At 41.0% G+C, this 14,003-nt stretch overlaps 1 protein-coding gene across 9 annotated transcripts in view; it reads right to left on the reverse strand.

Annotated features, from left to right (window-relative positions):
• Positions 1 to 14,003, reverse strand: part of med25 (mediator complex subunit 25) — a 32,374-nt gene that overhangs the window by 1,416 nt on the left and 16,955 nt on the right. For 2 of the 9 annotated variants that reach the window (XM_085783567.1, XM_085783574.1), the window contains exons 15-19: positions 12,536 to 12,712; positions 3,665 to 3,781; positions 3,347 to 3,418; positions 1,385 to 1,552; positions 1,114 to 1,237 (exon numbers count right to left, since the gene is read on the reverse strand). In XM_085783567.1, the coding sequence (XP_085639693.1) occupies positions 1,114 to 1,237; positions 1,385 to 1,552; positions 3,347 to 3,418; positions 3,665 to 3,781; positions 12,536 to 12,712 (658 nt within the window). The remainder of the gene's footprint in view (positions 1 to 1,113; positions 1,238 to 1,384; positions 1,553 to 3,346; positions 3,419 to 3,664; positions 3,782 to 12,535; positions 12,713 to 14,003) is intronic. The other 7 variants (XM_085783571.1, XM_085783568.1, XM_085783569.1 and 4 more) reach the window with 5 other exon arrangements.

A 14,003-nucleotide genomic window follows, 5' to 3' on the forward strand; every position in this document is an offset into this window, starting at 1 on the left:
TAAAAAATATTGTCATTTAGAGCATTTATTTGCAGAAAATGGCAACAGGTCAAAATAACAAAAGAATTCTGGTGTTTTCAGACCTTACCATATAATGCAAAGAAAACAAGTTCATATTCATTTTAAAACACCACAACACTACTTTTTAAACTTAGGAAGAGTTTAGAAATCAACACTGGTGGAATAATCCAAATTTTTAATCGCAGCAGTGTTTTTTTTAATTTTTTTATTTATTTATAATCTTTCTTCCTCATTAAATATGATTTGGTTCAGGTGATCAGCTAAGTAGAGTGAGGTGTGCTTGTGTTGGACACTGGACACACTGGAATCGATGGCTGCCATACATGTAGAGATGAGGCTGATTTATTAAGAACATTTTGGAGTGGTCTCTTCATTTTTTCCAGAGCTGTATATATATATATTTTATTATTGCTGAAAAGAAAAAGGTGAAAGAGATTCTGTTCTAAAAGTATTTAAAAACATTGAACGAGTCATCTGTCAAAACACTACGAGCCACCGGTGACTGACACACACACAGAAAAAAAAACGATCTGCTCTCGCTCCGGTCGTAACTCATCTTCAGTGCGACGGCCGTTTGTCTGAACCGGGACCAAAGTCTGGCGATGAGCAGGAAATTAATTTTTCAAGTGGTGGAAATCTTTAAAGTTTTTTGGGGTTTTTTTCACCTCAGAGATCAATACAATAAATGTACCAGAAGTTCTGCAAACTTTTTTTTTTTCTCCCCCCCAAAAAAATCAATGCGCTCAAAAATAATTGACGGATTGGATTTGTAAAATTTTGAGCAGCTGGAAGATTCGACTGAACCGAGTCTCTGTGGGTTCAGGTCTATTAGATACAGGAAATTGCATGTGAACCTAAAAAAAAAAAAAAAAAAAAAATCACATAAATATTAAAAAATGTACATTTCTGAAACCACTGTGTGGTCATGTTGTAGAAAATCAGTTTTGATGTCGCTCTTATTTTCCTTCAGCTCCGTTTCCAGACCTTTATTTTGACATTTACTGTCTCATGTTTCCTAGCGCTCCACATGTCTGTGTGTGTGTTAGTGTGTCTCTGTGTGTGTATGAGTGAGTGTGTGGGGTGTTTCCTGACCTCCCAGGGGCTGCCTCCACTGGCCCTGCATTTGAGCCCCCCCTCCTGGTGCTGCGTGGACCAGCTGCTGCCCTAAACCCTGGTGAGGCTGCATCATGCCCGCCATGTGCGACACCCCTCCCTGCTGCGAGGACACGGACACAGAGGAGGAAAAAAAACAAAAACATAAAAACACAACAACAAACAGAGCGATTACAGCCACTTGATAATCAATGAGACATTTTACTACGGGCTGATTGAGCCAAACCGCCGTGTGCTGCTGTGTTTTTACCGGCTGCTGCTGGCTGAGCAGGAGGCTCCGCAGCTGCGGGTTGGCGACGGGGTTGGACAGGCGCAGGATGGGGCCCTGCGGCGGCGGCTGGCCGCTCTGGGCCACCTGGTTGGGCGGAGCGCCGTTCACCGGCGGCTGGTTGGACGGGCCGGCCGCTCTCATGGTCATCTGAGGGCGACGACGCACAGGTTTAAGGTTTCAAAAGGAGCAGTTACTGACTCTATAGTGTGATTGTTAAACTAAAAAAATAAATTCTACATTTCTAAACTACAACCTGTGTGAATATTTAATGGATGTAAATGTCATGTGACTTCATCATTAACATTTCTTTAACGTGACTGCTGTATCAGCCACAAATATAATAAATAAAATGTGAAGAAGAAGCTGCATCTAGTTTAGGAAAAGGAGCTGTGATCTCCTTTAAACGGCTTCTTAAAAACATACTTTTACCTCCTCTGGAAGTGTTTTGTTTCTGGCTTTACAGCTTTTTACGCTCTTGATTTTTTTATTTGTTCTATCCGTGGTCTTTAAAAAAGGATTGATTTTATTTATTTTACATTTCTGCCAATGTTAAGAACCTGGTAAGAAAGTTTTTGAACAGCTGTCAATTGTGCACTCAAAGTAAATAATATAAATAAAAATATCTGTCAACAACACTATTGCTGGTTAGATGTTAACTACATGTTATTGGCTTTGTATGCTGCACAACTAGCGTCGACCACCTGAGGACAGGGGACAGTTGTATGATGTCACCAGCAGCCGTCGCCTCAGTACGATACAGAAACTCATGCATCATGTTATCAGTGGATCGTTTTGTTGTTGTGTTTTTGTTTTGTCTGCACCAGTAGCATGCTACAAGAGGAGCATTCACCAAGAAGGAGCTGTAAAGTCAACACATGCTGACAGGAAATTAGCTGTGGACCAGCCTGATGCTGAGCGGTGGGATGAATGATGTTGTTGTTGTCTGTGTTTGTGTTGAATAAAGTCAAGATTCCTCAAGTTTCAGAAAGACTGGAGCTGAACTCAACGTTTAAAATGAATAAAAACGAAGCAGCTGCTCCTGATTTATACACATGCAACATAAGATGAAGGTAAATCAGTGTAATTTAATGTATAATAGATAAAGTGAATTTATTACTTTTAAAGGAGAATTTTTGTCATTTTCTAAATAACGCTCTGCAGCTCTAGTTCCCTGAGTGCGACCATCAGAAAAAATCTGAGAAAAATATGTGCAGCCCGGACCTAGCTCTCCTCCTGCTAGCTGCACTAGTTAAACAGCAAAGTAATGAGGGCAAAACTTTAAAACCGTGACTTACGCCTCTATTATGCTCAAAATATCACTACACATGCTTTGCAACATCCACGAGTTCCTTACCACACAACACTGAGTCTGCATAACGCCGTTAATATGAGAGAGCAGTGATAACTGTGTGCTTTTATCACGTAGCTCTGTTCACTTTAGCTTCCTGCGTAGACCTTACTAGTCGACTGTCGAGCACGGGACTGTTTCCATCAACAAAGACAAAAACACAAGGAAAACATGGATTTAGGAGGAAAAAAATGATTTTGGATGGGAAAAAAGCAGTTACATTCATATTGATGCTTTTTTCCCATCCAAAATCTTTTTTTCCCTCCTTACCACACAGTGTTGTGTGGTAAGGAACTGGTGGATGTTGCAAAGCATGTGTAGTGATATTTTGAGCATAATAGGCCAAAGTCACAGTTTTAAAGCTCTGCCCCCATTACTTTGCTGTTTTACTGCAGTGTAGCGCAGCTAGCAGGAGGAGAGCTAGGTCCTGGCTGCACATATTTTTCTCTGAGTTTTTCCTACGGTCGCACTTGGGGACCTAGAGCTGTAGAGCGTTACTTAGAAATTGACCGAAACTCTCCTTTAAGTTTCCTTCAGAGATCAGTGAGGTGCCTGTGGACAATCTGACCACATGCTGCTACTGAGGGTCTCACCATGTTGTTCTGCCTCTGCTGCTCCTCCATCATAGAAACCTGACTAACGGGGGGCATGCCCACCACCACAGACTGGACACAGGACAGATCAGAGAGAAGGAGGAGGAGGAGGAGGAGGAGGAAGAGGAGGGGGGAGGAGGAGGTGTGGGACAGCGGAGGACAGTGTTACCAGTAGAGCATGCAGAAGTCAGCGGGCACCGGGGGCAGTAGAAGGTGTAAACAACGTCAACAGGCAGCAGCGCCAGAGGGAAACTGATGTGGAAACACAGGCAACGCGGCGTGGTGTCGGTGTCGGTGGTGGGAGGGGGCGAGGTTTACCTGCTGTGGGACGTTGCCGTGGGAGACAGGAATGGGGCCGGCGGGCCTGTTGAGGAAGTTCTGGTTGGGGGGCACCTGACCGGGCTGCATCGGACCCCCTCCTCCGCCGAGCTGCTGCTGCAAGACAGAAAGCAAACAGACAAAAAAAAGTGAAACCACTGTGAGTTCACAACAGTTTATCGAGCTCAGGACTCCACACATGCAGGTGTGAACTCTCTGTTGTTGCTGTGAGTCTGACGACGAACTGTCAAGTCGTTTTAAAAAGACACTGGAGAGAAAGAAAAAGCTCCAGAACTGAAAGAACCGGTCAGAACAGCTGTGGACCAGGAGGATGAGGCTCTCACTAAAGGGATAGTTCAACATTTTGGCAAATTGGCCCATTGCCATAATCCCTATAGTCATAGCAGTAGGTTTGTTACCTTTAATTGTCGGTGCAAGCTGTTTTTAGAGCTACGCTACGGAGGCTAATAATGGAACGTTACGAGACGGAGTTGTTTTAGAGGTAAATTCATGCAAAACCGCTGATGCACGTTCCCGTCGGAAGCAGTTTTTCGGCAAGCAGTCTCTGAATTTACCTCTAAAACAACTCTGTCTCGTATCGTTCTGTTATTATCTCATAGCGTGGTGAATGTGCAGGTCACAACTTGTCCACCAGAGCGTTTTGGAGTTGTTCGATTGTGTATTTGATGAGTTTGTTGAGGGAAACCAAGAAATCCCACTAAAACTATAGGGTTTATGGCAATGGGCCAATTTGCCAAAATGTTGAACTATCCCTTTAAAGGGTGATCACATGCTCTTGCATTGCTGTTTTCTTTTTCCTCCTGAGTTTATTTACTTATTCATTTTCATTTTTACAGGATTAATGTTGAAGTCTGACCCGTCATAGATGAACCATGGTGAGTTATATTTGTGCTACTTGGACCAGCAAAATCCTGAAACCAAAGGAAAACTGAAGACAAAAAACAAACATGCATACGTATACGACAGCTGTAATATACATTTAAATATCATCCACTTTGTCTCAGTCAGATTTAAACATCCTGACAAAATGCACATGATTTTAGATCCAGTGCAACTTTCTGAGGATAACGTATCTCTGACTCGACAAACATGAAGCCACTTGGATAATCCACTGAGAGTTTTCCGTACATCCGTCCGTGTGTGAGCTGCCAACAAGAGTGGCAAAAAGCTAATTTGGCGAAATGTAAAAAAAAAAACTTTTTCATTCCACAGTCAGATCCTGTGAACAAACATGATCAGACTCCGAACAGACGGACGACAGAAGTCATCGACTGGATATTTACACAAGTCTTTACAGTCACAACGTTGCACTTTGTTTTACTGTAGCGACAGAGAGAGAGTAGGTTCAGATTCATATGAGAGAGAGAGAGAGGAACTTCCTGCTAACTTCAAAATAAAAGCATGGAGAGTGGCCTTTGTTTAAACTCCAGATAAAGGCAAACAACTGGATCTGTTCACTGGGTTTAATGTTAATCATTTTTGTTTTTAAGTGGATTTTTTTCCGTGATTTTCTTGCTGCCGACGACGTGTCCTTAATTAACATTGAATGAATGGACGAATTAATACGTTGATAAATTTACAAAATGGTTAAAATAACATTTCTAATTATCTAACTTTGAAGCCATAATTAGGGCAGATTATAATTTTGGAAGTCAATTTAATTTTACAGTAGTTATTAGCTCCACGGCTATTAGCTATAATGTGGATAAAAATGAGATTCATGTGGGGGGGGAAAAAGCGGATATAACTTTAAAACAGATGTGACCCTAACGTCCAGATGTTCACATGTCCTGCTGCAGCTGGGGAGTAAAAAAAAAAAAAAACAGCTGCTGAAAACAGCTGGAGAAAATAGAGAGAGAGCAGTTTGTTTTGCTTTCTCTATAATCTTTCTGTTGTCAGTTTACTTCTGTAAATCACAAGAGGAGAGACTGTGGTGAGAAGAAACTGAATTAATGTTTCTCAGCTGGGAAAATATTTTTTGGGGAAAAAAATAAAAAAATAAAAATCAGCGACTTAAAATTCATCCATTTTAAAAAGCTGAACCAACAAACCTGTGAGCAACTCCCCCTCCCCCTTTAGTCCAAATAAATGAACAAATCCTACAAATTCAGATGTTTGTACTGAATCCATAATCTATGTTTACAGTCAACATATTTGCAGCATGTAATTGATGTTGACTGTGTTAACAGCGTCGAGTGTGGGGCTGAGTCTGCATATCCACCTCCCTTTGTTCCAGAGTGTGCAGAAGGAGAGCAAAAACAAACATGGAGGATGATGATACACCAGCGGAGACTTAACTTCAAGCACCTCCTGCTGAGGTGTTTGCTATTCTGGATTTCACGGTTTAAAACAAACTCAACACCGATGACGACTAAAGCTGCCGGCGCTCCGCTGCGTAAGATAGAAAAAAAGTCATAAACATGATGAATCCACAGTTTAAGGCCGCCTGTTGCTTCTGATTCTGTACGTAGCTTCTGATTATTCACATTTAAAAAGTCGAACAAAGTCCACGATTTTATTTGCACAAGGACTGAGGAGACAGAAAAACACAACATGAGACACCGACACCTGCTTAAAGAGGCAGAGAAGAAGAAGAGACTGACTTCCCTCTGTGGAGCGGAGCTGGGTGGTTTCCAAGTTTTGACACATTTAAACCTTCCCAAACTTCCCCACAGTATTGTAGAGCACAGTATTAACTATTGAACAGGAACTGGTTAGAAAGAAAGTAAAATACATTCCTGGACTTTTACTTTTTTATTTGTTTAAAGGGATAGTTCAACAACATTTTGGCAAATTGGCCCATTGCCATAATCCCTATAGTCATAGCAGTAGGTTCGTTACCTTTAATTGTCGGTGCAAGCTATTTTTAGAACGGCAGAGCAGAGCCGTGAGCTGCTCAGAGTTACACTACGGAGGCTCATGGGATTTCTTGGTTTCCCTCATCAATCTCATCAAATACACAATCCAACAACTCCAAAACGCTCTGGTGGACAAGTTGTGACCTGCACATTCAGTCAGCCGAGTTGTTTTCGAGGCAAATGCAGAGACTGCTTGCTGAAAAACTGCCCCCAATGGGAACGTGCATGAGCGGCTTTGCATGAATTTACCTCTAAAACAACTCCGTCTGGTAACGTTCTGTTATTATCTCATAGCGTGGTGAATGTGCAGGTCACAACTTGTCCACCAGAGCGTTTTGGAGTTGTTGGATTGTGTATTTGATCAGTTTGATGAGGGAAACCAAGAAATCCCATGAGCCTCCGTAGCGTAGCTCTGAGCAGCTCACGGCTCTGCTCCGCCGTTCTAAAAATAGCTTGCACCGACAATTAAAGGTAACAAACCTACTGCTATGACTATAGTTCAACATTTTGGCAAATTGGCCCATTGCCATAATCCCTATCCCTTTTTATTTCTATCTGCGTTACGTTGTTTTAGTGCATATACATCTTTTTTACTGTTTCTATTTCCTCTAGTTGTTTACATCATCTCACATCTGTCTGGTGTCTGTTTATGTTGTTGGGCTCTTTATGGTTCGTACGTCGCTGTTGTTTAAGTTCTTCTGCCATTGTTTCATGTGTTTTTTTGCTTTTATGTCAAAAACACTTTGTAAACCCTTAGTTTAAAAAAAAAAAAAAGTTGCTATATAAATAAAGAAAATGTTATTATTTTTTATCATTACCTGAACAGTTGTTTGCCACAGTTTCATAATAAACTTCTGAGTCTCTTCTCTTAATGACATAAAAACATTCAACATGTTAAGGTGTCACCGTCAGTCTCTCCCTGTTGCCTCATGTCATCTCCCTCTATCTCTCTCCTATCCCTAATAAAAAAGGTCAACATCTATTAATTTCACCGTCCCTGTCTGTGTCCATCCTGTCCCTCTCTGTCTCTCTCTCTGTCTCTGTGCCTGTCACTCAGAGTCTTTCTGTTGAATGTCACGTTGAACTATGACGTCTAGTTATTTATTTATTGGACAAACTGCACTGTTTACAAAACGTTCAATCAAACAGACGGTTGTGCTTTTTAAGATTTTTATCATGCTAGTGAATAAAAAGGGGACGATGCTGCTGTTTATTACTGTATAACCGGATCACCGTCTTGTTTCCACAGGGCGTTTCATCCTTCCTCTACAACAGCAGCAAAGAAAACCGTGATGAAAACAAGAAAGAAAAAAAAGAAAAAAATAGCTTCATTCATCCATCTTGTTGAATCTGAACAAATCACCCAGGGATTGTGCTAATGCATGGTGTGTGTTTTCTGACCAACAATAACAGAAGCAACACTGGGCTTTGGGTCTATTGAGGAAACGAACAAAAAAAAAAAAAAAAGAACAGCTGCTTCTTCTTTCTCTCCTCCTCTGTCTGTGATTTATCTTCTGTCTTTAACCCAGTAACCGCTGAAATCCTGGATCAAGATTTACAGCCTGTACACCCCGTACACCCCCACCCCCCCCACCCCCCATCCCATTTCAGGGAAAAATATTCAATTCTGTCTTGCCGTGAGACGAACAAACTACACAATCTCGTTCCCGAAGAATGCCACTCCAGGGCTTTGCACGGAGAAACCTTAACTACTGGTCCAAATTGAAATTTTAATTACGTTAAGATTGCTGTAGCGCTTCCCTATTAGCAATGCAGCACTGAATACGTGATGATACACAAGAGGTAGGGGAAGAAATCTTCATTATAATTTCATGTCTTCTGCCTCCTCCGAAGGCCCCCGATGCTCGTACACACATGACTTCAACTTACATATAGAGCCGGCTGCGCTTCTGCAGAGGCATAAAAATTAGCGGGGTGAGTAAACAAGCGCTATCACCGCTGATGAGAGCAGGCGGCGAGCAGGAGAAATGTAATTTAACTCATGTAAACCTGACAACAGGCTTCATTTTTTTTTTTTTTTTTTTTAGTGCAGCTCGTCTCTGGATGCTCCATTGTTTCACCGCCGCCGACCGTGCAGCAGAAAAAAAAAACCTCCGCTCACGAATGCCGGCTGCAATAAGCTGGAGTTGAGCCCTGTGATGGAAAAGACAGCTAATCCAGAGGACACGTTTTTTAAATCAGAGCCCCGTCTCCGAGGGATGAAGATGAGTGGCGGGCGAAGAGAGTGGAAACTTCTACGTCATGTGGACAAGGCAGCAGCGTTTGTTGTAACCTGTAATGAACTCGCCGTGTCACCAGGATTTCATTATTGTGTCCTTAAAGACCAGATCAGATCAGACCAGGACGCTGCTGCTACACAACGTCCACCTGAATCTGACTCTCACAGAGTTACACATTTTCAAATTATAGCAAAAGGTGACGGAGGAACTGGTCTGAATGTACGTTGATATTTCGGTAACACTTACCTTGACGCTTATCTCTACAACGCATTATAACTACACTAATAATGAGTCATAAAGTTATAGCACTGTATAACTATAGTTATAAACACTCATAAATGATCATAATGCTTTATAACAACAATCATAACACACTGTAAAGCATTTTATCATGACTTGTTATCCGTTATGCTTATTGTTATAAAGCTTTATGGTAATTTATAGGTGTTTATAATGATAGTTATACATATCTATAAGACAATTATAACACATTATATTTATAATGCATTATCGACATGGGCATTGTCAGTGAGTTACTAACAATTATAATGTATTATAATACCTGACCTTATAAGTCATGATAAAATGCTATATAGTGTGTTATGATTATTCTTATAAAGCGTTATGATCATTTATGAGTGTTTATATATATATATATATATATATATATATATATATATATATATATATATATACACATATAATATATATAACTATATATATATATATATATATATATATATATATATATACAGGACTGTCTCAGAAAATTAGAATATTGTGATAAAGTCCTTTATTTTCTGTAATGCAACTAAAAACATGAAAATGTCATACATTCTGGAGTCATTACACATCAACTGAAATATTGCAAGCCTTTTATTATTTTAATATTGCTGATTATGGCATACAGCTTAAGAAAACTCAAAAATCCTATCTCAAAAAATTAGAATATTTCCTCAGACCAAGTAAAAAAAATTTTTTCTAACAGCAAAACAAAATCAAACATTTGAAAATGTCAATTAATGCACTCAGTATTTGGTTGGGAATCCTTATGCACGGATTACTCCATCAATGCGGCGTGGCATGGAGGCAATCAGCCTGTGGCATTGCTGAGGTGTTATGGATGCCCAGGATGCTTCAATAGCGGCCTTTAGCTCATTTGCATTATTGGGTCTGGTGTCTTTCAGCTTCTTCTTCACAATACCCCACAAATTCTCTGTGGGGTTCAGGTCAGGGGAGTTGGCAGGCCAATCGAGGACAGTAATGCCATGGTCAGTACACCAGTTACTGGTGGTTTTGGCACTGTGGGCAGGTGCCAGATCATGCTGTAAAATGAAATCATCATCTCCATAGAGCTTTTCAACAGATGGAAGCATGTAGTGCTCTAAAATCTCTTGGTACACAGCTGCATTGACTCTGGACTTGATGAAACACAGCGGACCAACACCAGCAGCTGACATGGCTCCCCAAACCATTGGGGTGTACTGACCATGGCATTACTGTCCTCGATTGGCCTGCCAACTCCCCTGACCTGAACCCCAAAGAGAATTTGTGGGGTATTGTGAAGAAGAAGCTGAAAGACACCAGACCCAATAATGCAAATGAGCTAAAGGCCGCTATTGAAGCATCCTGGGCATCCATAACACCTTAGCAATGCCACAGGCTGATTGCCTCCATGCCACGCCGCATTGATGCAGTAATCCGTACAAAAGGATTCCCAACCAAGTACTGAGTACTGTACTGAGTACGCCTGGATTATTAATTGACATTTTCAAATGTTTGATTTTGTTTTGCTGTTATAAATCTTTTTTTTTTACTTGGTCTGAGGAAATATTCTAATTTTTTGAGATAGGATTTTTGAGTTTTCTTAAGCTGTATGCCATAATCAGCAATATCAAAATAATAAAAGGCTTGCAATACTTCAGTTGATGTGTAATGACTCCAGAATGTATGACATTTTCATGTTTTTAGTTGCATTACAGAAAATAAAGGACTTTATCACAATATTCTAATTTTCTGAGACAGTCCTGTATATAACTCATTATAAGTATAGTTATAATGCGTTATAGAGATAGGCGTCAAGTAAAGTGTTACCGATATTTCTCTACAGTGACATGTGAAGCGTCATTATTAAACTACATGCATATTAGAAAACAAGACAGATGTGATGGGACTGGAACTAACCATTATGTTCATTATTGGGTAATTAGACTAATTCCTTCTAATAATGATTTGGTTGATCAATGTCAGAAAATGGTGAGAAATGACTGAGATGATTGATTATCAGAGTTTCTCAGCTCCACCTGTGGCAGAAGTTTGTTTTATCCTGTTCATTTCGCCATCACAGTTCACAGAAGCTAGAGCCATTTTTTTTTAATCGAGCAACTAACTTTTCATATTGGACCTTATTATTGCTTCACAATATCATAGGCCATTTGTCTGTCTGTCTGTCTGTATATCTGTGTTTTTTTTTAAATTATTGTTGATGTCTGCGTCCACTTTTATATTATACATGTGTGGTAAACGTATGTTGAATGTTAATTTGCACATTTGGAGTTTTGGGGAAACGCAATTTCAATCCCCTGTGTAATTGACTGTTATATAGTGTGATTTACAATAAAGTTCACTAAACTAAACTAAACTAAACAGTTAATTAATTAACAAAATTCAAACATTGGGGACTTGAGTCACATAAACTGACTTCTCTGAAAATTTAGGACTTGAATCTCGCTTGACGAATTTGAATGATTTGACTCTCTTGTATTATTATTTTCTATACTCAATGATCATAACTTGATTTGTGACTCTACTTCAACTGTTTGATTCCAGGACCTGCACATGTGTAACTTGCTTCCACCTCTGTCAAAGTTACCGCAAATTAACTTCCTGTTGATCAACTAATCAATAAATGAACCGACTGTTTCAGTTCAAGACACGACAAAACGTTTCCCACTGGAGTATGCAACTTCGTTAGTGCTGCATAGTGTCGTTAAACTAGTGTTTCACCAGCAAACACTCCATTAGTTGTCAGTCTATCAGGAACACCTCCGTTACTCAGTCTGATCCTGATATAAATCAACTCCTCCTTCACGACGTTAAAGTTCAGCGGTGGTTGAACCTGTGTTCGAGACGTGTTCAGTCCAGAGTGCGATCATGTTTCTGGAGCTGTTGGATCGTTCGGCCTTCCCTCGCGGCTTCACACGGGGCAGGAAAAATAATAGAAAACAGATGTAATCCCTAATTTTTGCGGGTGCCACCACTTGAACCTGTTATCTGTAATTAAAGTGTACACACACTGTTACTGCATAATAAGAGAATAGCCTACATTCAGCTGAACAATGTAACCCGACGGCCCATAATACAGATGTTGATGTTGTAGAATGAGGATGAAACGACTGAAGAGCGCGTATATATACATACACACACACACACACACACACAAAGCACCTATATCTGCCTGAGTTAAGCAGAGATAATGAGGTGGGGGTGCGACAGTGGGCAGTTGAGCTAACGCTAGCCCCATTAGCCTCCTCTGCTGGAGTGAGAGACGTTAGTGGCTGCTGTGAAGATACCGGGCCGGCTAAATGAAATGTCAATAACAATGCACCTTAATGCCTTAAACAATGCGCCTCAATTCCCCGGTGCTCCTCTATAATGCTTCCTCATTATTACCTTCGTTTGGTCTCCACCCCCCCCTCTCCTCCTCCCTCCTCCCTCCTCCCTCCTCCATCTTCCCTCCCTCCTCCACTCACCGCTCTGTGCTGCTGGACCTGCTTGTGGTTGGTGATGACTTGCCGGATGCCGTTGACGAAGCCGCTCTGGTCGTTGGGGATGAGCCCCATGAAGATCCTCTTCTTGGACGAGTAGAGCAGCATCAGCACCCGCACCTCACAGGGCGAGGTGGTGTGGGGGAAGTGGACGCAGCCGGCCTGCAACGGGAAGGAAGAGGAGGGAGGGATAGGATTGAAAACATTTCCCAGGACATGTTCAGCTGCTACAGTACGACCATACACTAAAACATCTGCCGTCCCATTCATCCTTTGGAGAAGTCTTCTTTTCCACAGTTGTACCTTATTTTGCACATGATTGTTTCTACGTTTATTCCTCTCTCACTCCCAGACGTCTGATTTAAAGATGTGCAGTCAGTCAGTACGTTTACATGACACTTGAAAAAACCGAATTATTGCCTTAATCCGACTATAACTGGACAACTGAAGTGCATGTAAACACCTTAGTCCGACTGAAATCGGAGTTGAGAACTCCGATTAAGACACCCAGATAATGTGATTGGAATTCGATTTTCTCCGTCATGTATACACCTTAGTCGGAGTATAACTAGACAATGCATGCCCGAACCCGGCAAAGTAAAGAAAAAAACCCAACATCAGCGCCGATTCAATGCATTTCACACAGCGCCACCAGCAAGAGTGTTTTTTTAAAAAAGAAAGAGAGAGAGAGAGAGAGAGAGAGAGAGAGAGAGAGAGAGAGAGAGAGAGAGAGAGAGAGAGAGAGAGAGAGAGAGAGAGAGAGAGAGAGAGAGAGAGAGAGAGAGAGAGAGAGAGAGAGAGAGAGAGAGAGAGAGAGAGGAAAAAGGAAGCCCGTATCCTATTCTCAGGGCGCATCCAGCCCAGACTGGCGCGTCTGGTCGGGAACTGTAGTTGAGAATTTATTATTAAGCTTATAAGTTGTTTATATTCAGTTTTTTACCAGGTGACAGAAAAGTCAACAGGCCAGGGGGCGTATTAACCCACTGAAACAACGGGTGACGCTGCATGAGGGGGCGGACCCATCAGTTATTCGGTTTTCTCAGTTGCATGTATATTGAGACAAGGACAGAAGTCTGACTTGACGCCAAAATCGAATTTTGAGCATAGCTCGATTAAGCTCTGCATGTAAACGTACTGTATGTCTCTAACTCAGTGGTCCCCAACCTCTTCTGACCCCATTTTGCATCACAAATTTCTCTCAATTTAAATTCGAGAAAGTGAAAATATAGAATACAGTTTTTTAGTATTGTGTGTGGTGTTCTTAATCATAATTTGAATCAAAATTAGTTTAAAAAATATTTTTATCAGTATTTTTTTTTCAAGACATTTCAGGTGACCCCATTTGAATTCCAGGCGACCCCACATGGGGTCCCGACCCCAAAGTTGAAAAACACTGCTCTAACTCATCTATGAAATAATCTCCAACATGCTTAGAAATGATGAGGGAAATTCA

The sequence above is a fragment of the Trachurus japonicus genome, chromosome 8, assembly GCF_045865225.1.
Source record: "Trachurus japonicus isolate A0001 chromosome 8, Traja_1.0".
Classification (NCBI taxonomy): Eukaryota; Metazoa; Chordata; class Actinopteri; order Carangiformes; family Carangidae; genus Trachurus; species Trachurus japonicus.